Below are 26,333 nucleotides of genomic sequence, written 5' to 3'. Positions count from 1 at the left end.
ACTAACTTGGCCTGTGAGAGCGACACGTCATGCTAGAAGTTGTTCTTTTCTAATATATATAGATAGATAGATAAGAAAATAATTTAATTTAATAGTATTGATAGGTACACATTAGAATTTAAGTTTTTTCTGTTACAAGAAGAGGCACTTTTGAATTCAAGTTAAGCGTAAAAAATAGATTTAAGTTTTAATTAGTTAAGATGGAGAGCAGAGCAGACCATCTCCAGTTATATAAACTTTGCTGGACTCAGAACAGGCCAGGGCATAATAGGGGATCCTGATGAAAGTCTCAGAATGTGGAGAAAATATTCAGTACAATTATGGTACTGAAGAGTCAGGGCCCACTTCCCATGCTTATACTCCCTCTTATGTCAGCCCACATGCACTCCTCACTGCCATATCTTACTAAACATGTATGTAGCTATAAGTAAGTCCATAAAAGAGTGTCTTTGGTGCAGTTCAATGAGAAGATAAAGTATGCAAATATCAGTGAAAGAGGTGAATCCAAAATGAGGCAACAATGAGAAAACAAAATAATTTTGCCAACACAGAAGTACTAAATAAAATACTTCACTCTGCCTTGTAGCATAATGTAGGAACTACCATGAATAATCTTTAACTCTTGAAGCTCACATCAAAACTAATTTTGCGAACAAAAAAGTGCTAAACGCAATGGTTTAGTACTGTTAGGAAATCAGAATTCCAAACAAATCTACAATTGGAAGACCAAAACTAAAAGAGGACATGACAAAACACAATGCTCCAGTAATGTCAAGAAATCAGAAATCCAAACAAATCGACTCGGAACATCAAAACTAAAAGAGGCTGCTACAAAACAATCAGCATTGAAAATAGGATAGGTCATGCTATGCTCTGCATAAATAGGCATGACCTGCTTCAGAATTTTAAGGCTTAAGTGTGACTTGAAAGTATGGTATGGTAACTTATTTAAAGGTATGTTTCATAATGCTTATGTGTACAAAGCCCCTGACAATAGGCTAACAAGCTTCAATATACTAAAACAAACATATCTATAACACATGTGAGAAATATTATAGGCTAATAGGTAAGGATTGAGATAGATTGAATATGTTGGACTTCCTATAAATAGAAACCCAATTTAAAAAGTCGCAGACTGCTTTATTTATTTAGTTTGACAACTCAAGTAGAGCTATGTTATATGCTCCAACCTTACTCCCACTCCTAAAAGGGATTACAACAAGAGATCATGATGCTCTTACAAGTGGAAATTCTAACTTATTTTATAAGACTGGAAGCTTATAATGATTAATAACAATTATAATTCATCACGATATTTCCCTTCCACTGTGGATCCGTCTTGCTGATATTTTTGAAGATAATTGACAGCTAATGATGCATGAAGTGCAGCCCCATAAGGAAGTCCTTCTTCATTGATAAAGAGATGCGGTGAGTGCAAAATATGAGCCCGGGGATCATTTGAGGGCTTATGCATTCCAAGAAAAAAGAAGTAGCCAGGCATGACCTCTTGATAGAATGAAAAATCTTCAGAAGCCGTGACTGGAGGCAAGTCAAAGTGAACTTTATCGGCGCCAAGCAAATTCAGCGCAACATCACGAAACTGCTCGTGCAATCCAGCATCATTTATAGTCGGAGGATATAAAGGACTCACTTCCTCAAAGAAGTTCACAGTGGCATTGCACCTATGCACAGCAGCTTGTCCAATGATAACCTGCTCAATCCGGTGTTTCAGGTGCTCCAAGCTTTCTCTGGAAAAAGCTCTAAAAGTTCCTCCAATTGTGACATAATCTGGAATAACATTGAATGCACCACCTCCTTGAAATGTTGCAACAGTCACAACCTATGTAAGGAAGACAGGGGAAATTGTAAGTAAACTAAGAAGTCTTCTGTTGAGAAGTTTCACATTGACTAGAGATATGACTAATAAGTGTTTATAAAGGGTAGTTGCTCCAAATTTACCTCGGAGTCCAAAGGATCAGCCTCGCGAGAAACAAGTTGTTGTAAGCTAATAATCACACTGGAAGCCGCCAACACCGGGTCTATAGTAGAATGAGGAATAGCTGCATGACCTCCCCTTCCACTTATTATTGCTTCAAAGTGACCAGATCCTGCCATAACAGGACCAGATCTGGAAGCCGCTTCACCTACTTGAAGTAAAGGTGTAGGTGCCATATGCAATCCAAAGATAGCAGAAACATTTTCCAAGGCTCCAGAATCTAAAATTCTCTTAGCCCCTGCCCCTCCTTCCTCTGCTGGTTGGAAAACAAGAACAACAGTTCCCTGTTTGTTTAGACATCAAAGTAATGAATTTGTTAATGTTAGCTTGTTAGGGATCCATGATGAGAGAATGAAGACAGCAAATTACATAAGACAATTCAGATAAAACGGATTAACTAAGGTGTATGCAATTTGACAGAATAATTGTAATTTACCAAAACAAAATGGCATGATGGAATAATTTGACAGCACTTTGCTTATAGGACAGAAACCGAAGAGATATTGGACTTTGACATAATTGAAAATATGCAATAATTTTTTATTTGTTATTTTTTAGAGTCATCAAAATTCAAAAGGGCCAGAGTAGAGACCACCGATTTTCTTTTTTATTCCGGGGAGGGGTTTTATCCTTTGTTTGCAGGGATTGGTCTTTGCACTTACACAGGGTCGTGTATGGCCTCAGACAAGTGAGACAATGGTCTTAGGCCCCTCGGTTGTTTTAGGCTTCTAAAAAATAAATTAGTACACACATATATGATATATACAATCGAGATTTGAGAGAAAAAAATTGTGTTTACTTATAACCATTAATTTTTTTTTATGACTTATATATTTATATATTGTACAAGTTTGTTCTTCATTCATTGTTTCTTCTCTAAAAAAAAATCATTGTTTCAAACTTGAAGTGAATTATCAAACGAAATACAAAATATTAAAGTATTACAAAATTTCTCATTGTTTTATTCAAGGTTCTATTGTTTATTATTTTTTAGAAAGTGGAGATTAATATAAAAAATTAGTAATTTATTAAAAAAATAACTTCGACATTTTCGTTTTAGGCTTCAAAATGTCTATACACGATTACACGCCACTTACATCTTAGCTTTTACTGGTTAAGCTATATATTTTTTAGGATGGATAAATAAAGCTAAACACATACTCCCTCCGGTCCTTTTTATAAAAAACACTTTAGTAATTTTTTTTGGTCCTTTTTATAAGAAACACTCTTATAAAATTAAGTCAAATAATTCATTCCAATGCAAAGAGACTTATTCCCCATGAAAAAATTTGGATGGAAATTAAAAGCACCCAATAGGTATTGTCAACATTTATGATAATTAGTATGATTGTTCTTGTGAAAAGGAAAATACATCATTGAAATTAAACATAATAGTTTATTTTATAAAAAAGATTAGTTTCCTTGGTTTGTGTGATTTTATCAAAATTTTCTTATAAAAATGACCGGAGGAGGGAGCATAACAATATTAAAAAAGAAAATGGAAACAGAGAAGGCAGTATAAAATTAAGGTCACACTTTTAGCTCATTTTCATGCTGTTTGAGAATCTTTGCAGCACCAAGAACCATTGTAGTATGAGCATCATGACCACATGAGTGCATCTTCCCATCTACTTGGCTCATGTGCTCCCACTCCACCATTTCCTGAAGTTTATACATTACCAAACGTCAATAAAATTTGAGTGAAGAGAAAACAACACTCTTTCCTATGAAAATTTCAGAAATCAAAAGTATCAAAATCTACCTGCATGGGAAGAGCATCAATATCAGCTCTTAAGGCAACAAAAGGTGGATTTCCAGTCCCTATGAAGCCAATGACACCAGTGACTGCAACTGGGTGCTTATAGGGGATGCCCAAATTATCCAATTCTGTTCTTATGAGTTCACTGGTCTGAAATTCTTCATAGAGCAATTCAGGAAACTGATGTATCTTCCTTCTGATAGTGAGCATCCAATCAAAAAGCTCAGGTTTCTTGGCAGTGTCTAGGAAACTGGTGAAGAGCTGATTTTGGGTGAGGGAGGAATCTGCTAGTGAGAAAATGGGTATTGCAGCAAAGACTTGCAAAATGATGATGAAGAAATGGAAGCATTTGAAGGAAGACATGGTTTCTTTTGGTGTGAGATAGAATGAAGTGAAGGAATCAAAAACCACAATGAAGAGTTTAAGGCAAACAACTTTCTTAAATAGAAGAGGGGTAGGTCCCACTCTACGGGCCTCGTTAGATATTCCATATCTTCGGTGTCCGCTAGGAGTTATCTTCGGGCCTCTTTCCAATTTTGTATTGTTTTGTTTTTTTACAAAATAGGAAAGAAAGAAAAAATAAAGTGGGTCCCACCCCAAAATGCTTCCGCTCAAAATGGAAAGAAAAGGAGCTACACATTGAAAAACACGTGTGCCTTATGTTCCAATAATTTTATTTTATTCTTTCTAAAAATAATTTTATTTATTTTGATTCAAAAATGATTAGTTAACCATGAACAGGGCCGGTCCCGACATTTTGGAGGCCCTGTGTTAATAATAAAAATGGACCCCTAAATTTTTTTTTGGAGAAAGTTTAATAGGTACATTAAACTTAAAAAACGCTTTTTACAGCGCTTCGGACCTCTAGCCGCTGTAAAATAGTATACAGCGGTTCGAAGTGCTGTAAAAGACGGACTATTTACAGCGCTTTCTTAAAGAAAAACACTGTAAAAGGTATTCAATTTTTTTTTTGAGGCACCCTCATTTTGGAGGCCCTAGGCTGTGGGCCTGCTTGCACAGGCCCAGGGCCGGCCCTGACCATGAACACCCAAATAGTAAACACACAAAGACCCTCCCTTAGTTTGTAGGGTTAAAAACTAATTTGTGGCGGTTTCTAATCCCTCACAAACCATGAGTTGTGTGGGCATTTGTTATTATTAGGTGTTCACCAATTATTTTTCATTTTGATTAGTTTATGTATAGTAATAGATTTCCGTCATTTTTTAAATTCTATAGTTCGAAAATATTTTACTTAAAAAAATTAAAATCAACCTTTTTTATTGCAAAGATTAAAAATAAACTTAAAATCGTAATACAGGTATAAAAATACTTTTTTTAATAAAATAGTTAGTTATTGTATTTCTTTTTATCTAAGGATATTTATGTTATTTTATAAGTACAACTTTTTCTTTTCTTCCACTTTTCTTTTCACCTTCTCTCCAACTAAACAACTTTAAAAATCCTCTCATTTCTCTTTCTTTCTTTCCTTCCACTTTTCTTTCCTCTCCCTTTCTCTCCAAGCCAAACTTACCATTCAAGTGTGCAGGCTCCGAGTAGGGTATTAGCGTTAATTCTCATACATGGGTTTTAAAAAGTACTTGTTTCAACTTATTTAACTAAAATATTTTTTTATTATTTAATATTTTAATAGAAAACCAAAATATAAGTCCTATTATAAAATAAAAAAATTATTTGAAAATTGAAAAAACTATTAAAATAATAAAATCCTTAAAAAGTAAAATCATTCACTTACTTTTTTTTTTTGAAAGCGAAATGTATATTATTAATAATAAAGCCTGAGCCTAAAATATGACCCAAGATTGAAGGAAGTACAAGATGTCCAAGAAAGATCATTACAATAGCAAAGGTGCAAATTGAAAGTGCACAAACCCACCACCAACCCACAGAATGGCATATAACAGAATCCCAAGAAGGAGCCTCATTAAAACCTTGCTAGGAAAAACCCAATGGGATAAAAACCTAACAAGGAAAAAGAGTACCACCAACATGGGAAAACCAAACTGCAACTAAACCAAAACTAATTAACAAGCTCGAATTTAATGCTGACGCTGTAGATATTCCTTTGCAGAGTAGCAGACTTGAAATAGTCATCAATAAAACAAACTCCAAAACCAAACAGCAAAATCACATAAACCAAACAGGAGCGGTTTGCATCAGCAAGATAGCAAGGAAAAACATCAATGATAGGATAGCACCGTCAGCAACAACATAGCAACGACAGCAACAGCAATATCAGCAACAACAGCAGCAGAATAGATATCTACGACAGCAGAGAAAACATGACAGCAACAGCAGCAACAACATAGCAACGACAGCAACAAAAATACCAGTAATAGCAGCAGCAAAACAGAAATCAGCAACAGCAACTAAGACAGCAATAACATCAGCAGCAAACAGCAACGACAACAACAGCGATATCAGCAACAGCAGCAACATCAACGACAAAATTAACATCAGCACCAGCATACATCAACAATAAAAACAGCAAGCTCCTAACAGCAATTAGCAAATTTCGATATCTCAGCAAAACAGCAGCTGGAAAAATATGCAGCAGCCCCAAAACGTTTCTCATAACCTCTTCAGACAACAACCAACGATCCAGGCGAGACACAGCCCCTCATTGCGGCTTGAGAACCAAGTATACTCTCCATTGGTCAGAGGCAAATCCAGTAAGTTACTATCCTGCACAAACTGTTGGAAGGATAAATCTCCCGCATCTAAAACACCTCTTGAAGACCGTTCAGATCCAAGCAGAACTACATTAAAATCACCTCCAAGACACACCAAACCACCATGGCGCATAACACGTTGCATAAGAGCCTCAAAACATTATCTGTGTTCCGCCTCGGAATGAGGGCCATAGACATTTCCTACCAATACTGTATTATCAAGATTAGGAAGTTTCACAGTCATAAGAATAAACCATGTTTCAACTGCCACTGACAAGACCTGCAGATAACTCTCCCGCCACAAACACATCAGTCCCCCCGCTGAGCCAACAGAGGAAGATTCAGCATGCTGCATATTCAAGCTTTGAGACCAAGAAGCTAATGTACGCTGCCTTTGTTCATTTAATTTAGTCTCCTGTAACAACACAAGTTCTGGTTTCAATTGCATCACTGCCTTTTTGACTGCCTCTCTTTTTGTTCTATCTCCAAGCCCACGAACGTTCCAAGTCAACCACGACCCCGACATATTAAATGAGATGGGGATGATTTTGACGAATCTGAGCCTCTAAACCACGAAGCATCAAAGCTTCTGATCCTCGCGGTTTCAGCCCCAATTGTTTACCAAGTAACCAGGTTCTCTGAGCTCGAGTTGTCACCCCGTCTTCACCCTGCACTGGCTCTAAGAAATCAACTGGGAGAGCTATCGGTTTATTTTTACTCCCCTTTGGACGTCCCCGCTGAGAACTCTTTTTGGAGGAATTTGTTGTTGGTGTTTCTGCCTGTATCGGAGTCACAGAGGCGTTAACAGCAAATGGACCAACCTGATGCGTGATGGGGAAGCACGGTGGAGAGTGCGTTTGAGGAGAAGAAGCAAGGCGTGCTGTTGCTTGAGGATTTGCTCGCTGCCTGATTATCTGATGAGGTGTTTTACGTACAAAGATATCAGTTATTCCACGTGCCTCAGAAGCTGGAGAATTTGCAGAAGTTGCTGCTAGGCCATAAAACCCGTTTTCTTTAGTTGTCATGAAAGGCAAACATGGCTCAACCCTTTTAATTTGAGTAAACACACACGGGTCCCGCTTTAAAGAATTAAGAGAACAATCAAAAACTAATTTCTGGTTCAAATCTTGAGTATCAAAGGAATATCCTGTAACTGAAAATCCCTTCTCCTTATTTTGAACCGAATTAGCTAAGATTTGGCTAGCATTTAAACAGATATCTTCTGTTTTTAAATTATTTCTCCACATATTAATCTCCTGTAACGTGTATCTTGATTCAACCAGCACCTGTAACTGTTCCTCACGCTTCTCACGTGAAATAATAGCTGTCTCCGTTTGAATTTTTGCCTTGCTGTTTGAATTTGAAAATCCTTGAATCTGCGGCATCCCTTCCGTCGCCGGCACCTCTCCCTCCGCCGTCAAGGAATTGCGCTCCTCCACACAAACAATTGGCTGCGCTTGGACATGCTCCTCCACCCAAACCTGCAAACCCTCTGCAACACCATCCCTGAATGCTTCATCCTCTTCATCGGTCCCTACATCAACCACTGATTCATAGTCATTTGCATCAGGTTTTGATGCACCAGTGAAAACCATATCTGCTTCCCGTTCCTTCTCATCCATGCTGCTTTCATCATTGCATTCTTCATCCTCTGAGTTGTAGATTTTGACCGGTGTCGATGGCATAGCTTCTACAACCCCATAATCATATACTGTCGGGTCCTTCTCAACCAAAACAATACAGGTTGTACCATTAACATCAACCGCCATGGTAAAACTGTGCAAAATTGGATGATGCATCCGAACCAAAATTCGTGCAAAGTCAGCTCTGTGGTGTAACAGAGTGGCAGTATCAGACATTACATATGTCCCTAGCCTGTTCCCAACAGAGGTGAAAAAGGATTTAGTCCATAATCCCAACGGAACCTGCCACATACGAATCCATACAAGCTGAGCCACGCCAAATGAAAGCACAGTACAAGGCTGTACATCGTATAACTTCTGCTCTAAAAAGAAACTGCACTCTGCAATTGTCTCCTCCATGTCTTCCTTAGTTTCAAATTCCAGAATAACTGCATCTGCACCCAATGGAATCAGTCGAAAATTAAACAAACCAATTTGCCTGAATTGCTCCTGTAAAATTTCCACAGGCATAGACAGCAGAGTGCGTGCCTTTGCACACCTATTGACCCATTCTACATCTAAATCAGCGCCAACAAGACGCAGCTGACATTCAGTAGGTTGCTTAACAGCACCTTGCATCTGCCCAGAAACATCCTTATTTATTTGGAGAGGCTCTTGAACTGTGTCATGTTGCTTTGCTTTCGGTCTCCAAATTTTCCTTTTGGTTTCAACCTTATTATTTCCTGATGAAGGCACCCCAGGCGATCGTGGCGGGCGTTGTATATTTGCTTTCTGGACCACAAGGTAATTTCCATCTAATCTCTGACCATGGAACATCTGAATCGCCTTCCATGCCTCATCGTCGCTGTTGAATCGCAAGAAGCCAAAACGAAAGCGTCGATGATATTTCTTCTTCTGCTGAATGAATACAGAATGGAGTTTCCCAGCCTTCGCAAAAGTGGTCTGCAATTTCTGATACGTCATCCTGTCTCCCAGGCCATCCACAAAAACTGAAAAGGATATATGTTGTGGCTTGAATCGTTGTGATGCATTGTTTACGGGTTCGCTGTTTTGTTGCTCAGATTCGTGCCCTGGATGTGTGGTCCTTGGATCACCCTTGTTCTCATACAATGTCTGTTTCCATTTCGACTTGTACCTCTCTGATCTGCCACCTTCATGTTGCCACTGTCTTGCTCGAAATCCTCCCTTATCTGTTTGATTGTTATGCCATCGGTCAATGTTGGTTCCCCATGAATAATAAGGCTGCCGCCAACCTTGACCCAGTTCATAATTATTCCCCGCTTGTCTCACCGGCCGCTGCCATCGCGCCGGCGTCCAGTTCATAATTATTCACTTACTATACTGATTAACACCCCACCAATCAAATAAAAACATACAAATATAAAATCAATTCTTTCTTTTTTCAACGTAATTCAAACCCCCAATCTATATATATATATGAAAATAATGTTTCCTTCTAGAAGCCTATGCCACATGTCACCCCCAAATTCTTCCAATTTCCCTCCAAGAAAAAAAAACTCATTCTACTTTTTTGTCACAACACACTATCATGACTCACACTATTTAATATCATTTAATGTAATTCCAATTTTTATGTAACCTTTATTTAGAAGTTCAAAAATATTCTAAATCCTTTTTAATTTAATTATCACTGCAATTAATGTTTTAATTTTTTAATATTTAATATTTAATTTCGATTTTTTATATAACCTTTACTTCGAATTATATTTGAAAACAGATCAAATATGATAAGAAAAAAAATTAAATTCGAAAATAAAACAAAAATAATCTCAAATCGGAAAAAATACTATTTAATTTAATTTTCAACGTAATTATTATTTTAATTTTTCATGTGTTACGAAAGTACAGATTTTCAATATATAATATTGATTTTTAATTTCAATTTTTTATGTAACCTTCACTAGGAATTTTATTTGAAAATATATCTAATATAATAAAACAAATTGAATTCGAAAATAGAACAAAAATAATAAAAAATCAGTAAATAAAATTAATTTAATTTTCAACGTAAATGTTATTTTAATTTTTCAATATATATATATATATATATATGAAAAGAAGGTTTTCTTCTAGAACACCTGTGCCACATGTCTCATAAGTAATTCATTTTCCTTCCAAAACAAAAATATATATATTTCCACTTTTTTTTGTCACATTAATTGCTAAGTTTAATATAGGTAAAATATTTTTTAAGAATAAAACATAATTAATACTTATAAAAACTATCAAAGTAAGGATATAAATTCCAAATAATATTATTTTCTGCCCCTCCATATTTTCGAAAACATTATACAATACATGAACATCTCTAAACTATTTCATTTCATTCATTATTAAAAATTCATTATTAGATTTAAACTTTTTGAAAATAATCAATTCTAATTAAAAAAATTCAATTTTTATTTTCCCTTAAATTCTTTTTTAAGATATATACGATTCATAAAAATACTTCGAATCCTTTTATTTTAATTAATAATATGCTAAATAATTATAATAAATATTCGTAATTATTTCAAATAGAAATAAATATTGGATCTTTTAATTTTTATTTTTCTAAAATTCATTTATTTGTTTTTCTGTAATATCATGGTTAAAATGATTTTAAAAGATAAATTAAATTTTTTTTTGAAATTCAAATTTCCTTGGCAAATAAATTTTTGAAACTAAAATAAATATATTTTTTAAAACTTTCAGCATCATTTATTTTTATTTTGAATTTTTCGAAAATTTTGCAATTGAACAAATATTCCTATTTTAGATACTACAATTTTTATTTCTTATAATTGAAATTAATGGCTCTAATTAATTCCTAAAATTAATGAGTTTAATTAATTGTCTTTTGAAATTCAATTTTTAAAAACCTTGATGCTCAAGAATTGATAATTTATTGGAACAATGAAATAATTTGTAAGAAATAACGAAAAAAATTTAATTAAATTAGACAAGATTAATTAAAGAATTGAATTTTTAAAATGAAATATTCCACATTTTCGAAATTAAATTGATATAATTTAATTAATGAATCCTTAGAACATTAATACAAATAATTTTGTTGATATGTTTAGTTTATGATTAATTTTTCCTGGACCGATAATGAATATTTTATTTTCGGAAAAAATTAAGCATAAATAAATCAAAATATTTCAGCATCATTTTGTGCATACCTCCTCGAAAACAAGGTGAGGACTTTCATTTTCCTCCATTTCCTATTCAACTTATACTTCTTCCTCCCATCTTTGGAATTTCTTATGAAAAAAACTCATCATGTTTTTCTCTCCGCTCCATGGTAAGTATTTTCAACTTTCTTCCATATTTTTCATACTCCTCTCTTTCCTCCCTTTCATTTTTCTGTTTCTCAATTATTTATTCAATTTCATGTTAAGCAACTTTCACCTTCAATTTTTCTTTCATTTGAAACAATTATAGAGAAAAATAATTTATCAATCATGTGCTAGATAATACTTTAATTTTATCTTAATGCAAAAATAATTAATTTTGCTATACATGTGCATTGGTTAGAGAATTCATTTGCTCTTTTGAGACATTTCTCACATTATTTATTTAATCTATAACATTTTGATATAATTTAATTAATGAATCCTTAGAACATTTAATACAAATAATTTTGTTGATATGTTTAATTTCTGATTAATTTTTCATTGACCAATAATGAGTATTTTATTTTAGGAAAAAATTAAACATTAATAAATCAAAATATTTCAGCATCCTTTTGTGCATACCTCCTCGAAAACAAGGCAAGGACTTTCATTTTCCTCCATTTCCTATTCATCTTATACTTCTTCCTCCCATCTTTGAAATTTCTTATGAAAAAAGCCCATCCTGTTTTTTTCTCCGTTCGTCTACTCCATGGTAAGTATTTTCAACTTTCTTCCATATTTTTCATACTCCTCTCTTTCCTCCCTTTCATTTTTCTGTTTCTCAATTCTTTATTCAATTTCATGTTAAGGAACTTTCACCTTCAATTTTTCTTTCATTTAAAACAACTATAGAGAAAAATAATTTATCAATCATGTGCAAGGTAATGCTTTAATTTTATCTTAATGCAAAAATAATTAATTTTGCTATACATGTGCATTGGTTAGAGAATTCATTTTCTCTTTTGAGACATTTATCACATTATTTCTTTAATCTATAACATTCTCTTTCACACGTTCTTTGTGGCATTGTGTTTATCTTATTTTGATTTAATGTTTTCAGAGTTTTATTTCCATTTTTTATTTTTTAATTCTCCCCCACCACTATATGATCGCAAATTCGCAATATTATAAGTTTATTATTGGTTACATTATCCTCTTATTCACTCATTTTTATTTGTTGTGTAAAATGATTTATTTCATGTTTCATGATAGGGGTGATCGCGATTTGGTTTTAAAGGAAAAAATCATCTGATCCGATCGTTTCGGTTTTATAATTTAATCACCCAATCTTTTTTTTTTCAAATCTGATCCAATTTTTATCAGTTTGGATTGGATTGGATTTCAGTTTTTCAAAGAAACTAAAAATCATGAAATACATAACGAAATAGAAAATAAAATCATAAAACAAGAAGCACTGTAAAAGTTACAGAGACAAGATATCATGCTTAACACTAACATCAATACTGTAAGAAATGAATTATGTACGCAATGATATGTTTCACTTTCGCTGAATGAAAAGAAGACATATGTCTCCTAACTTGGAAAATGTTAAACACATTACTGTAAAGGCTTGGGTATACATGGAATAAAATATTATAAGTTTTGTTAAATGGGTAATTATGTATGTCAAAATTTAAATAAATAAATACTTTCGGTTTGGTTTGGATCGGCTCAATTTAGAACATTGGAACTGAAAACCAATCCGATCCATTAGCAAAATATTGATTTTTGCGGTTTTCAGTTTTTTCAGTTTTTGGTTTTTTTGATCGATTTGAGCGGTTTTAATTGGTTTGGTTCGGTTATGAAGCCCCTATTTCATGATCCTATTAATTACTTATTCATCCATTTTTTATTTACCATCATATATTGTTTCACCACTTTTTTAAATCATGAAGGGGAAAGACGAAAATCCTTCAATTTATCTGCTTGGATTGATAAAATGAATTTTTCCTCCATCGTCCCTGGTAGGCGGTGGTTACCAAAGGTACGATCGAAGAGCCAAAGACAAAAAAGGGGAACGGGTTCAAACTTAAAAGTAATAGTCACATGAGAGTTTATTCAAAAATAAGAGAAGCCCACCAGTCACCACGGGGGAAAAGGGCCCAACGTGAGTAATCTGGCTCGGGATACGGTAGTGATGTCCCTAACCACAAATGTATTATATTTTACCTTAGAGGAGATCGAACCCGGGCCAGAAGTCTAGGTGAAATCCCTTAAGGAAATGCACATTCACCAAACATTTTGAATCAAAATATATATATTATTATTAGTGTTATTGCAATTATAAATAGAAACATTGATATTGAAAATAATCAATCAAATATTAATAATTAAACATGTATTAAAAAATTAAAATACTGATTTAATGCATATATAAAAATTTGAGTGAATTTAAGTCTTATAATTTAAAATATTTAATTTTTTTCATATTTAAATAAGTAAAAATTGTGGTAGATTAATACACAATTATCACTATTAATAACATATAGTTGAAACAATTGTTAAAGTATATTTACTAAAAAGATACAAAACATAATATTACATGAAATTTAAATTGTAAATAACAAAAGTCACCCGTGCAGGGCACGGGTAATTCCACTAGTTCTTAAGATGAAAATGAGCTTCATTTGTTAAGAAGACCTGTCACATAGGCTAATAAATAAATAAATCTCTATTTTTTAAAGAAATAAATAAATCTCTTTTCAAAAAATATATCATTCCTTCGAATTTATTTTCAAACTCTCAACCAAACGCTGCGAAAACTTAAAAAAAAAACAAGCTGGTCAAATTAAATACTACGTTTTTTTCAAGAGTTTGAAAAAATAATAAGTTGCCCTTGGGAATTTTGAAAAAATTAGGCCAAAAATAATTTATTTGATTGATATGATGTGATGCATCTTTAAATTCTAGTGGATTGACGGTCTAAACTCATCAAAATTACACGCACTCAAAAATCAGAACTTTTGTATTTTAAACCCATGTGTTACACGCATGTACTTCCTTAATTTAAATATTAGTAATTTAGACATAAAAAAACAACTTCTCAGAGCGCTATCAAGTTCAACGACATGTATCTACCAAAAAAAAACGACATGTGGGAAGCATCAAAAACAACTGGTTATATGTCAGATTATGTGAAGGGGGAAAGAAGAAAACAAAAACTAAAAGTAGAAAAAGACTACACTCACGTTACGTGACACAGTGATCCCGGTTAGCTGGCGAAGCAATTTTCTTCATCAAAGTGGACTTTTTTACTTGAGTAGTGTAAATTTGGAGTTTATTTACCAATCTAGTGTAACTTTTAAAATATTTACGGATGTAGTGTAAATCGCCACTAGCATCGGCGATATATATATATATATATATATATTTTTCATATTTTTCATTTGAGTTAAATCGACAACAGCCGTGGCGACATATATATATTTTTCTAGTATCGCCGTTGAGATTGGCGTTAACCAAATATTATATATATATTTTCTTTAAGTGTCGCAGTTAGTGTTGGTGTTATTTTTAATTTTAAACCATTAATGCTTATAGGATTCGCTTCCTTCTGTTTTTTTTTCCACCTTGACGTAGTTAATACTTAATAGTTTTAAAACCTAAATATATATTAAATGGATGCATGTAAGAAAAAAAAACATCCATGCATGCAATCAGGGCCATTATATTTATGTTTTTAGTATTGAAAATAAAAAGAAGTCGCCAATGGTGTTGGCGTTGTTGCTTAAAACAAAAAAAATTGTTTATAAAAGATTAAAATCGCCACTCATGATGGCGATACTCTTTTTTTTAATATATATTATATATATATATATATAATATTAACGCCAACCGCATTGACGATACCACAAAAAATTGAATATCGTCAGTCCCATTGGCGATTTCTCCAAAAGCTGAGAAGAAAAAAAAATATATCGCCGATGCTAGTGACGATTTACGCTAGTCTCGTAAATATTTTAAAAGTTGCACTAGATTGGTAAATAAACTCCAAATTTACACTACCCAGGTAAAAAAGTCATCAAAGTGTGACAGGCAGGCCGCCGCAGGCTGATAGGGAAAAGCAAGTTATCCGGGTTAGCATCAATTCTGGCCAAGCATCATCTACCTAGGGATCAATGAGGAGACGGTAAATGTCATGCTAATTTGAGAAATTCATGAGGGGAAAAGGCTGTGGTCTACTTTGTAAGCAAAATGTTGCAAGGTCAAAAAATCATATATCAAAAATTGAGAAAAATAGTTTTCACCCTAATTGTAATTGCAAGGAGATTGAGGCAGTATATTCAAACCCGCAAGATTATGGTTCACACGGATTAACCCATTAGACAGGTAATCTATAAGTTGGATCTTACTAATCGGATAATAGTTTGGTCAGTTGAGCTATTCAAATATAATATTTCATACGAGTCTTGCTAGGCTTGTAGCACAAGTTCTAGCTAATTTCATATTGGGGATGCTTCACGTGACACATGAGCGCATATGTGCATCCAGTCTTGTCATATGTGCGCCCAACATCAACATTTATGCGTTGAATACTCACGGTAAAATGGCTCGTGCAGATTCGTCCACCATTAGATTATGCCAAGGATTTAATATGTTTCTCACAACACAAATCTTCAATATGGCCGATCATATTGTCAAGAAAATGTTTGTGCAAGGGGAATAAGTCCACACAAGAAACAGCCACGTCACTTCAATGAAACCTGCAAATTAGAAAAGACTAATAAAAATCTTGCGGCGGTGGTTTCACTCGCCGCAAATATATACTGCAGCGGTTGGGAGAAAGCAGCCTCAGGTGATCAATTTGCAGCAGTTTTGACCAACCGCCACTGGTTGAATGGCGGTACTGGCAGTTTGAAACGGCCTGATTAACCACCACAAAAACCATTAGGTATTAGCAATACTCATACTCAAATTTTACTGGTGTTGTAACCACCACAAACTGCAAAATACTCCTACTTATTTCTTCTAATTTAGCACACTTATAGTTCTTTAAGTCTGCGGGAACTGAATACAGAGAAACTACTAGCAAAATAAATATTATCAAGTACTTTATACTTCAGATAAAATGGATTTATCTAATTAACAGATTAATAAACCAAGCTTTGTCAAGTGTAAATAGCACAATGAAGCTCCTAAAACGTCTGCCAAGAATTTAGAAGTTTAAAGAATTGGAATATATAACCCAACACATAAGACATAAAAGAAATGGAGTCTACTTTATACATTCATAAAAAAAGTAACATTTTTCTATGATATGAGCTTCGGAAAATTAAACAGCACAAATAGATTATAGTTAGTGAGAAGTAACCAGTTAAGTAAGTGATTCACATTATCAAAATATTTTATAAAAGAAAGATTACAGCAAGAGATTATCATACTCATACAAGTGGAAATTCTAACTTAGGCTGGAAGTTTGTAATGATTAATAACATCTATAATTCATCGCGATATTTCCCTTCCGCCATGGGTCCATCTTGCAGATATTTTTCAAGATAATTAACAGCTAGTGATGCGTGAAGTGCGGCCCCATAAGGAAGTCCTTCTTCATTGATCACGAGATAGGGTGAGTGCACAAAGTGAGCCCGGTGATCATTTGAGGCCTTCTGCATTCCAAGAAAAAAGAAGTAGCCAGGTATCACCTTTTGATAGAATGAAAAGTCTTCAGAAGCCGTGACCGGTGGCTTGTCAAAGTGGACTTTATTGGCGCCAAGCAAATTCTCTGCAACATCACGAAACTGCTCGTGCAAACCACCATCATTTATAGTTGGAGGATAGGAAGGACTCGCTTCATCAAGGAAGTTGACAGTTGCATTGCACCTCTGCACAGCAGCTTGTCCAACGATAACCTGCGTAAATGAACCATCCTTAGCCCCTACCAAGAGAACGAAATCATTTAATAGTCTTCAAACGTTATTTGTCTCCCTAAAATATTTTCTGTGGCCTCTTTTAATTCATCATTATCGTGTTAAATTTCCTCCCCTTCCAACTTTTTCTGGTTCTGCCCTTGCCTCAGAATATAGTTCCGGTAGCTTGTGTATGCTATGCTTCTACTCTCAGTTATAAATTCCCAGATTTTTTGCATGAGAGTAATCAGATACAAAAACATGATATTAGTGCGGCACTCAAAGTTTTCTTTGACTACCCCTATATGAAGCTTGTAGTTGATCCTATCAAAGATAACCAATTAATCTAGATGTCACATCCTCTATAGTGCTTAACACAATCATAACCAAGCCATCAGGTTTAACAACCAAAATAAATTAGAGAACAAAAGGACAGATTATTGCAAGGTGATGGTGTATATTATAGAAAAGACCATTAATTTCAGTTTATGCATGTAGAAGGAATCTATTCCTCTCCATGACATACCTGCTCAACGCGCTGTCTCAGGTACTCCAAGCTTTCTGTGGAAAAAGATCTGAAGGTTCCACCAATTATGACATAATCTGGAATAACATTGAGTGCACCACCTCCTTGAAACTTTGCAACCGTCACAACCTATAAAATGTAAGGAAGACAAGGAGAATTTTGGTTATAAACAAGCCTTTAAGTTTTTAAGTAATCAGGAATTATCACATATAATAATTATGACATATGTAAGTGTTCACACACACACACACACACACACTAAGGGTCTAGCTCCCATACTCCTCAGTTATCAGTAAAAGTTTGTTTTGTAATTGGATTTCTCTTTCTCATCTTTTTCACTGATGGTATACTAAAAGCTTCTCGCCACTCTTAGCTCATTTTTCCCATCCTTTCCCTTGTGATCCATAAACTTAGAAGGATTAATAAAGGTTTGGACTTGCAAATAACAGAATGGTTCTCACTCTATATGGACCATGGATGCTCTACCACTACCGCAATTTAAAACACTGGCAGCTAACCACTTGGTTTGTTGAATGGAATGTAGTAATATTCTTAGAAACAAGGCTGTATCAGATTACCTCTACTGTTAAAAAGTGCTAATAAGTCATTTTAGGCAGAATGAAGCAGATGAATGTTATCCATAAGGCTCTGCCAATATTTTCCTATTACTTGTTCTTTCTGATATCCATACATAGTTATGGGTTCAGAATATCATACAAAAATAAGTTTAAATGAGTGACCATGGCAAACAAGGGGACATGAAGAATTAACCAAAATTACCTGGGAGTCCAAAGGATCAGCCTCCCGAGAAACAAGGTATTGTAAGCTAATAACTACATTGGAAGCTGCCAAAACCGGGTCAATAGAAGTATGAGGAATAGCTGCATGACCTCCCTTTCCATTTATTATTGCTTCAAAGCGACCATTTCCTGCCATCATAGGACCAGACCTAGAGGCCACTTCACCTACTGGAAGAGTAGGTAACACATGCAATCCAAAGATAGCAGAAACATTTTTCAAGGCTCCAGATTCTAAAATTTTCTTAGCCCCTGCACCTCCTTCCTCTCCTGGTTGGAAAACAAGAACAACAGTTCCCTGTTTAGACAGCACATAACCAATTTATCAAGGATACATGATAGGGTGAAGAGAGCAGAATAAGGCAATTGAGAGAAAAAGTAGCACTGTGGCAGACATGGATGAATGTCCTGGTATAGTAGAATGATAAGCTGGGCAACTTCTTTAGTGTCTTCTAGATTGTATTACAATAGAAAGAGGAGATTTGTTGAGATGTTACATGTTTAATAGAGATATGACCAAAGTACTCTGATAAAGGGTTGAGCAACTTCACTTTAACTAACTTCTGGAGTAGAGTTAGGTCTAACATAAACTATAAAAAGGTAAACCCAAAGGATTGGTTGAGTGAAGCATGACAATGTCTCATATGTGACAGGTCTCAAGCCCCCACTTGGCCACTTGAGGTGTGGTAAATGTAAGTATACTCTAGGTGTTGTTTAAGTCCGGTTCCTATCTTGGATTGGGATACCATACTCTTACCCTAAATTTTAGTCAAAAGAAAATCTAAGAAGATTAATTAAGGATGTGTATGACAGATGATAGAATGCTTGTGATTTACTATAAAAAAAGTTGGCATGATTGAATGATTTGGCAGCAATTTGTTTCTTTGACAGAAACTGAAGAGATACTACTTGGCTTTGACATAATTGAATTTATGCAACAAATTTTTATTTTGTTTTATGAGAAAAAACGTAAGAAACCATGCCCACACAGTAAGGACCAGTGAGCGAGTGACCACATGTCGGAAGAGTAGTAACGAATAAAAAATAAAGCAGAACATATATAACAGTATACAGAACAATAGAAAGAAAATGGAAACAGAGAAGGCAGTATAAAAGTCACACATTTATCTCTTGTTCATGCTGTTTGAGAATCTTTGCAGCACCAAGAAGCATGGTAGTATGAGCATCATGACCACATGCATGCATCTTTCCAGGTACTTGACTCATGTGCTCCCACTCCACCAATTCCTAGGGTTTTTACATTGTCAAATGTCAATAAAATTTGAGCAAAGGAAAAAATAACAATGCTCTTGTTATCCCATAAAAGTTTCAGAAATCAAAAGTCAACCCTGCTTCAAGCATATTGCATATATATCAAGAAAAAAAAGTATATACAATTTATGAATCTAACCTACCTGTATGGGAAGAGCATCCATATCAGCTCTTATAGCAACAAAAGGTGACTTTCCAGTCCCTATGAAGCCAATAACACCAGTGACTGCAACTGGGTGTTTATAGGGGATCCCCAACTTATCCAATTCTGTTCTTATAACTTTACTGGTCTCAAATTCTTCGTACCGCAATTCCGGAAACTGATGTATCTTCCTTCTGATTTTGACCATCCAATCAAAAAACTCAGGCTTCTTGGCAGTGTCTAGGAAGTTGGTGAAGAGCTGGTTTTGGGTGAGGGAGGAATCTGCTAATGAGAAAATGGCTATTGCAGCAAAGACTTGCAAAATGATGATGAAAAAATGGAAGCATTTGCAGAAAGACATGGTTTCTTTTGGTTTGAGAGAGAATGAAATGAAGAGAAGAGTGATGACTGGTTAGATATTAAATATAATGTGTTGGAGGTATGATTAGGTATTTAATAGTATTGTTAGGCACTAGTTAGAATTTAGGTTTAATAATGGAACGAGTTTGGTGTAAAGTATTTAAAAATTCAAATTTTGTGGAAGAGGAGATAGCTGAGGTGATCAACTCATATTTTATAGAACTCTTCAGTTCAACTTCACCTACCATGATGGGTGATGATCCTTCAACTCTTGTTAGAAACAGAATTACAATGGACCATAGCATGTTTCTTTCTTGTCAATATACATACCTTAAGTTGCAGAAGCTTTGAATCAAATGTGTCCGACCCAGGCACACAGGAGGGGTACAAATTTTGTGTTTTAGATTTATAATAGCGAAAAAGATCTAGGTTTTTATCAATGTCATAGTCATTGTTCTCATTCCATAGGTCAAAAATTCCACATATATCAGCAAGCATCAACCCACTAGTTTTTGTAATGTCCTTTTCAAACTAGTCACAAAAGTAATAGAAAATAGAATGAAAAATATTTTACCGTCTATTATTGAAAATCAAAGAGTTTTTGTACCTAATAATAGGCTCATTATAGATAATGTTTTAGTAGAGTTTGAATGCTTTCACTTTATAAAAAAGAAAAATAAGGGGCGGGTTGTAGGAAATACATATGGCTTTAAAGCTTGACATGTTTAAAACTTACGATTGCGTTGAATGACATTTTATGGAAAGCACCCTTACTTAATTTGGCTTTCCTCCATCTTGGATTAGTCTAGTTATGGGTTGTGTAACTTTTGTTTCCTTTTCAATTATGATTAATTGAAGTCCAGAAGAGGCAATAGTGGCAAAATCTATTCATGGCATTCGAGTAGCTCCACGAGCTCCGGTGGTATTACATTTGCTATTGGCATATGACAACATAATTTTTGCAGGGAAAGAATCCAAGAAGCATATCCATCTTAAATATCCAACAAACCTATGCGGTAGCATCTGGGCAAAAGATAAATCTTGATAAATCAAAACTTCCATAAAGCTGAAACGCACCTATTGCCCGAGTTGATGAGCTTAAACAACTTTCGGGGTCTCCTTTCCCTCAAAGTACAGCCTATTCCTTACCCTCCAAATGTGGTATGAGAATGCACAGCACAGTTCTGCCAACTCTAAAGAACATTAATCTTGTTGGTAATATGTGTCAAAACTGTAAAAATTGACAGATATAAAAAGAGGAAGTAATCAATTTCAGAGTACTAGAGAAAAGAAAGCTATTTATTCACGTTGAACTCACGTGTCCAGTGAAGAAAGTGATAACAGCAAAAGATTATCGTTCTACGAGTGGAAATTCTAACTTAATATACAATACAAGGCTGGAAGCTTACAATGATTAAAAACAGTTATAATTCATCACGATTTTTCCCTTCTTCCATGGGTCTGTCTTGGTGATATTTTTGAAGATAATTAATAGCTAATGATGCATGAAGTGCAGCTCCATAAGGAAGTCCTTCTTCATCGATCATGAGATACGGTGAGTGCAAAAAATGATCCCGGTGATCCTTCTGCATTCCAAGAAAAAAGAAGTAGCCAGGCATCACCTTTTGATAGAACGAAAAGTCTTCAGCAGCTGTCATCGGTGGCATGTCAATGTGAGCTTTATCAATACCGAGCAAATTTATCGCAACATAACGAAATTGCTCATGCAAGCCACCATCATTTATGGTTGGAGGATAGGGAGGATACACTTCACCAAAGAAGTTGACAGTTGCATTGCACCTCTGCACAGCAGCTTGTCCAATGATAACCTGCATAAATGAGCCAATATTCTTATAGCCCCTACCAAGTTTGCAGTGAAAGATCAGAAATGTAAATGTATGTAGTATTTCCATTCCATAAGTTAACATGCTATTTGCAACAAGCAGGACACAAGGCAACAAAAGGATAAAGATCTAGTAGATTTTGGGCCCATTTGAGTTGGCTTGGCTTTTATGCGTGATGCACCAGAGAAAAATTGCCTCAGAGTATAGTTCCTGTAGTTTGTGTGTGCTATGTTTCTAATCTCAGTTAAGTGCCCTGATTTTATATATGATACCCCCCTCCTTATTATATGAACCAAATAACTACCTTACACGGTCACACACCTTAAGAAATGTAGTTGGTAGCATTAAATTTGTTCTCAATTTAGATCAACTTTTCAAAATTACTCATAAGTCATAACCCACTTTTCTTAATTTCTATTCATCATTAATGTGTTAGATTTGAGAGTGGAAATAGAGAGAAACTTCAACTAAGTAAGAGTATTCTTGTCAAAAAAAAAAAATTTAATGCACCAAAACTTCAAGTTGATTATAATAAATTTAGTTCATCTAATAATGACTGAATGAAGTAATAATTAAGATACAAATTCATGATATTATAGTGCTGCACTCAATTTTCCTTGACTATACCTATACAAATATTTAAGCTTATAGTTGATCCTATGCAATATAGCGTTACTTATAAATAAAAGTTAAGTTTGACGTATAGTAAGCTAACAAGTTATTCATGATGTCACATCCTCTGTGGTGTTTAACACAATCATAACCAAGCCATCAGGTTTAACAACCAAAATAAAGATTATTATAGAAAAGATCAATAATTTCAGATTTCAGTTTATGAATCTATTCTTCTCCATGGCATACCTGCTCAATGCGCTGTTTCAGGTACCCAAAGCTTTCTGTGGAAAAAGCTCTGAAGGTTCCACCAATTGTGACATAATCTGGAATAACATTAAATGCACCACCTCCTTGAAACTTTGCAACAGTCACAACCTACAGGGCATAGTTTATGTAAGGAAGTCAAGGATGTTTTTTGCATAAACAAGCCTTTAGGAAACAAGCATTTCATCTTTTTAAAATATCACATATAAAAAAGTTCACACACACACACACACTGAAGGTCCCATATTCCTCAGTTGTCACTAAAAGTTTGTTTTGTAATTGGGTTCCTCTATATCATCTTTTTCACTAGCTGGGGTACTAAAAGCTTCCCCCCACTCCCTCAGGTCATATTTTCCACATCCATTCCCTTGTGATCCAGAAACTTAGCAGGACTTACTAAATGGCTTGGACTTGCAAATAACAGAATGGTTCTCAACTCTATATGGAGGCCCATCAGGTTCAACTTTGCAGCCTAGCTAACCACTTAGTTTTTTAAAAGGAATGCAGTAGCATTCTTAATCTTAGCATATTAAATAACAACGATCCTTGGAACCAAGGTTGAATCAAATTATATCTACAGTTGAAAAGCTCTAATAAGTCAGTTTATGTAGATAAAGCAGGTGAAGGTCTGTGCCAATATTTTCCTAGTACCTGTGCTTTCTGATGTCCATACATAGTTATGGATTCAGAATTTCATACAAAGGTAAGTGTAATGAGTGACCATGACAAACAAGGGAAAATGAAGAATTAACCAAATTTACCTGAGAGTCCAAAGGATCAGCCTCACGAGAAACAAGGTGTTGTAAGCTAATAATTACATTAGAAGCTGCCAATATGGGATCTATAGAATGTTGAGGAATAGCTGCATGACCTCCCCTTCCACTTATTTTTGCTTCAAAGCGACCAGATCCTGCCATTATAGGACCAGACCTGGAGCCAACTTCACCTACTGGAAGCGTAGGTAACACATGCAATCCAAAGATAGCAGATACATTTTCCAAGGCTCCAGAATCTAAAATTTTCTTAGCCCCTGCACCTCCTTCCTCTGCTGGTTGGAAAACTAGAACAACAGTTCCCTGTTTAGACAGCAAATAACCAACTTATCAGGGGTCCATGACAGGATGAAGACAGCAGATGAGCAGAATAACACAGTTCAGATAAAAAGTAGCACTAATGATATGGGGGCCAACTTCTTTCGTTAATTCTAGATTGTATTACAATAAAAAGAACGTAGGATGATTAAAAATCAGATTAAATAAGGTGTATGACAGATTACATAATGTTTGTGATTTTCAAAGAAAAAATGACAAGATGGATAATTTGTCATCAATTTTTCAAAGATATTTGGCTTTGACTGACTTGTAAGTTGTAATTATGCAATAATATTTTCTTTTTATGAGAAAATGCATGAAATCATCAAAAGGGCCTGATAGTAGGGACCAGTGAGTGAGTCAGTGACAGTTAGTATCCGAGGAAAAATAAAACAGCACACATATAAACATAGTAGTATGAGCAGGAAAAATAAAACAGAACATACAGAAATTTATCGGAAACAAAGAAGGCGGTATAAAAGGTCACACTTTTATCTCTTTTTCTTGTTGTTTGAGAATCTTTGCAGCACCAAGAAGCATGGTAATATGAGCATCATGACCACAAGCGTGCATCTTTCCAGGTACTTTACTCATGTGCTCCCACTCCACCATTTCCTGGGGTTTATACATTATCAAATGTCAATAAAATTTGAGGAAAGGGTAAACAATATTTTTTACCTATAAAAAATTCAAGAAATCAAAGTCAAAACCCTGATTCAACTTGAAGCATATATATCAAGAAAAGGGTAAATAGAAATAGAATTTATCAAAGCTACCTGCATAGGAAGAGCATCTATATCAGCTCTTAAAGCAACAAAAGGTGGCTTTCCAGACCCTATGAAGCCAATAACACCAGTTTCTGCAACAGGGTGTTTATAGGGGATCCCCAACTTATCCAATTCCCCTCTTATTACTTCACTGGTTTGAAATTCTTGATAGGCCAATTCAGGAAACTGATGTATCTTCCTTCTGACTGTGAGCATCCAATCAAAAAGCTCAGGCTTCTTAGCATAGTCTAGGAAGTTTGTGAAGAGCTTATTTTGGGTGAAGGAGGAAGCTGCTAATGAGAAAATGGATATTGCAGCAAAGACTTGCAAAATGATGATGAAAAAATGGAAGCCTTTGAAGAAAGCCATGGCTTGTTAATTTTGGTGTGGAAGTAGGAGAGAATGAATGAAATGAAGAATAAAGTCAGAAACCGGAATGACCACTACAGTGACAGGCCAGAAAGGTTTCAATAGAATAGTAGTGCGGTAGGTCCCAACCCTACAGGACATCTCTAGATTTTGTTTTTCTATTTCTAAATACAATCATCACCCATTAAAGTTAAAGCCATTATATTCCAATCTCACAATTCTTTCCTCTTGTAACATAAAAAAACATTCCATGTCACAACATCACATTAGGTGGGTCAGCTTTGGAGTGGGTTTTCTCTCATTTGCAATACACCAATATGAGACTAACCATATCTTGTATAAAGCTTATAAAAAAAATGGATATGGTCGTTCACACCTTGGGGGTGGTTCCGCTATAAGTTAGTTTGTGAAGAGAGAAAGATGATAGAGTTACATAATAATAGAAAAGAGAAGCAACTTTGTTTGATGAGGGAGAAAGAGAGGGGGAAGGGGGAGGTTGGAAGATGGATCTCACTACCATTTTGGGAGGAGAAGGGACAGAGAGCTTTTTTTGTCCTTTTCAGAATTACCATATACTTGAGGTCATAAATGCTAGAACAAAAATGGTGTAAATGGTGTTTTTGACAGCCATAAATATTTTTAAGATAAAAATTCTTTTTTTATTTTATTTCTCATTTCTTCACCACATTCTTTCTCTTCGCTTTATATCACACTAAACAATTTGAAAGATCTACTTTATTTTTATTCATCTTCTCTCTTTTTTATTTCTCTTCTCAATCAAACGAAATGCAAAGGTGACACTAACTTATATGACCAAGAGATGGGTCGGATCCACTTCATGCTAGTGTTAGTCATAACTGACACTAAGTTGGCTGATGAATTTAGCATCAGTTAAGAATCGCTCCTAATGGACGGCGGGAAGGCGCTAAATTGGTTGTTGATTTTAGCGGTGGATATAAACGGCGTTAATGGTCGGTGAGTCGCCGCTAAGTAGCGTCGTCAGTTTGGACGACTCTATCATTAAGTAGAATATAATTTTAAATTGATGTTTAACGTCAGTTTAGCTGACACTAAAGAGAAAAAGTTAACATCGGCGTCAAGTCTGACGCTAATTTTTTACTCTAATACAGTCGCTTTTGTATTGTTTTATCATTCACGAATCTCTTCAAAGCT

General features: G+C 34.8%; 3 protein-coding genes across 3 annotated transcripts; all 3 read right to left on the bottom strand.

Annotated features, from left to right (window-relative positions):
• Positions 1-1,119: 1,119 nt before the first annotated feature.
• LOC130746611 (IAA-amino acid hydrolase ILR1-like 4) lies at positions 1,120-4,183 on the bottom strand. Its single transcript, XM_057599291.1, has 4 exons — positions 3,759-4,183; positions 3,533-3,658; positions 1,960-2,280; positions 1,120-1,840 (listed from the first exon to the last, which is right to left on the bottom strand). The coding sequence occupies exons 1-4, from the start codon at positions 4,116-4,118 to the stop codon at positions 1,298-1,300; spliced, it is 1,350 nt and encodes a 449-aa protein (XP_057455274.1). The 5' UTR covers positions 4,119-4,183; the 3' UTR covers positions 1,120-1,297.
• Positions 4,184-16,534: 12,351 nt separating this feature from the next.
• LOC130746609 (IAA-amino acid hydrolase ILR1-like 4) lies at positions 16,535-20,285 on the bottom strand. Its single transcript, XM_057599289.1, has 5 exons — positions 19,852-20,285; positions 19,559-19,684; positions 18,420-18,734; positions 17,640-17,768; positions 16,535-17,116 (listed from the first exon to the last, which is right to left on the bottom strand). Exons 1-5 carry the CDS (start codon positions 20,209-20,211, stop codon positions 16,703-16,705), a joined length of 1,344 nt encoding a protein of 447 aa, XP_057455272.1. The 5' UTR covers positions 20,212-20,285; the 3' UTR covers positions 16,535-16,702.
• A 1,206-nt stretch (positions 20,286-21,491) lies between these two features.
• LOC130746610 (IAA-amino acid hydrolase ILR1-like 4) lies at positions 21,492-25,247 on the bottom strand. The gene is made up of 5 exons (XM_057599290.1): positions 24,801-25,247; positions 24,514-24,639; positions 23,695-24,009; positions 22,916-23,044; positions 21,492-22,039 (listed from the first exon to the last, which is right to left on the bottom strand). The coding sequence occupies exons 1-5, from the start codon at positions 25,158-25,160 to the stop codon at positions 21,635-21,637; spliced, it is 1,335 nt and encodes a 444-aa protein (XP_057455273.1). The 5' UTR covers positions 25,161-25,247; the 3' UTR covers positions 21,492-21,634.
• Between the last annotated feature and the right edge of the window lie 1,086 nt (positions 25,248-26,333).

The sequence above is a fragment of the Lotus japonicus genome, chromosome 3 (genome assembly GCF_012489685.1).
Source record: "Lotus japonicus ecotype B-129 chromosome 3, LjGifu_v1.2".
NCBI lineage: Eukaryota > Viridiplantae > Streptophyta > Magnoliopsida > Fabales > Fabaceae > Lotus > Lotus japonicus.
The sequence above is the reverse complement of the archived record's forward strand: the minus strand, read 5'-3'. Positions and strand labels throughout refer to the sequence as shown.

Coding starts and splice junctions, on each gene's coding strand:
- LOC130746610 (XM_057599290.1), bottom strand. CDS start 25,160: ATGGCTTTCTTCAAAGGCTTCCATTTTTTCATCATCATTTTGCAAGTC. Junction 24,640..24,800: donor TAGATGCTCTTCCTATGCAG/GTAGCTTTGATA, acceptor TATAAACCCCAG/GAAATGGTGGAGTGGGAGCA. Junction 24,010..24,513: donor AACAAGAAAAAGAGATAAAA/GTGTGACCTTTT, acceptor CTGTCTAAACAG/GGAACTGTTGTTCTAGTTTT.
- LOC130746611 (XM_057599291.1), bottom strand. CDS start 4,118: ATGTCTTCCTTCAAATGCTTCCATTTCTTCATCATCATTTTGCAAGTC. Junction 2,281..3,532: donor AGCATGAAAATGAGCTAAAA/GTGTGACCTTAA, acceptor CTAAACAAACAG/GGAACTGTTGTTCTTGTTTT. Junction 1,841..1,959: donor CTGATCCTTTGGACTCCGAG/GTAAATTTGGAG, acceptor TTCCTTACATAG/GTTGTGACTGTTGCAACATT.
- LOC130746609 (XM_057599289.1), bottom strand. CDS start 20,211: ATGTCTTTCTGCAAATGCTTCCATTTTTTCATCATCATTTTGCAAGTC. Junction 18,735..19,558: donor AGCATGAACAAGAGATAAAT/GTGTGACTTTTA, acceptor CTGTCTAAACAG/GGAACTGTTGTTCTTGTTTT. Junction 17,117..17,639: donor TGAGACAGCGCGTTGAGCAG/GTATGTCATGGA, acceptor TCATTTACGCAG/GTTATCGTTGGACAAGCTGC.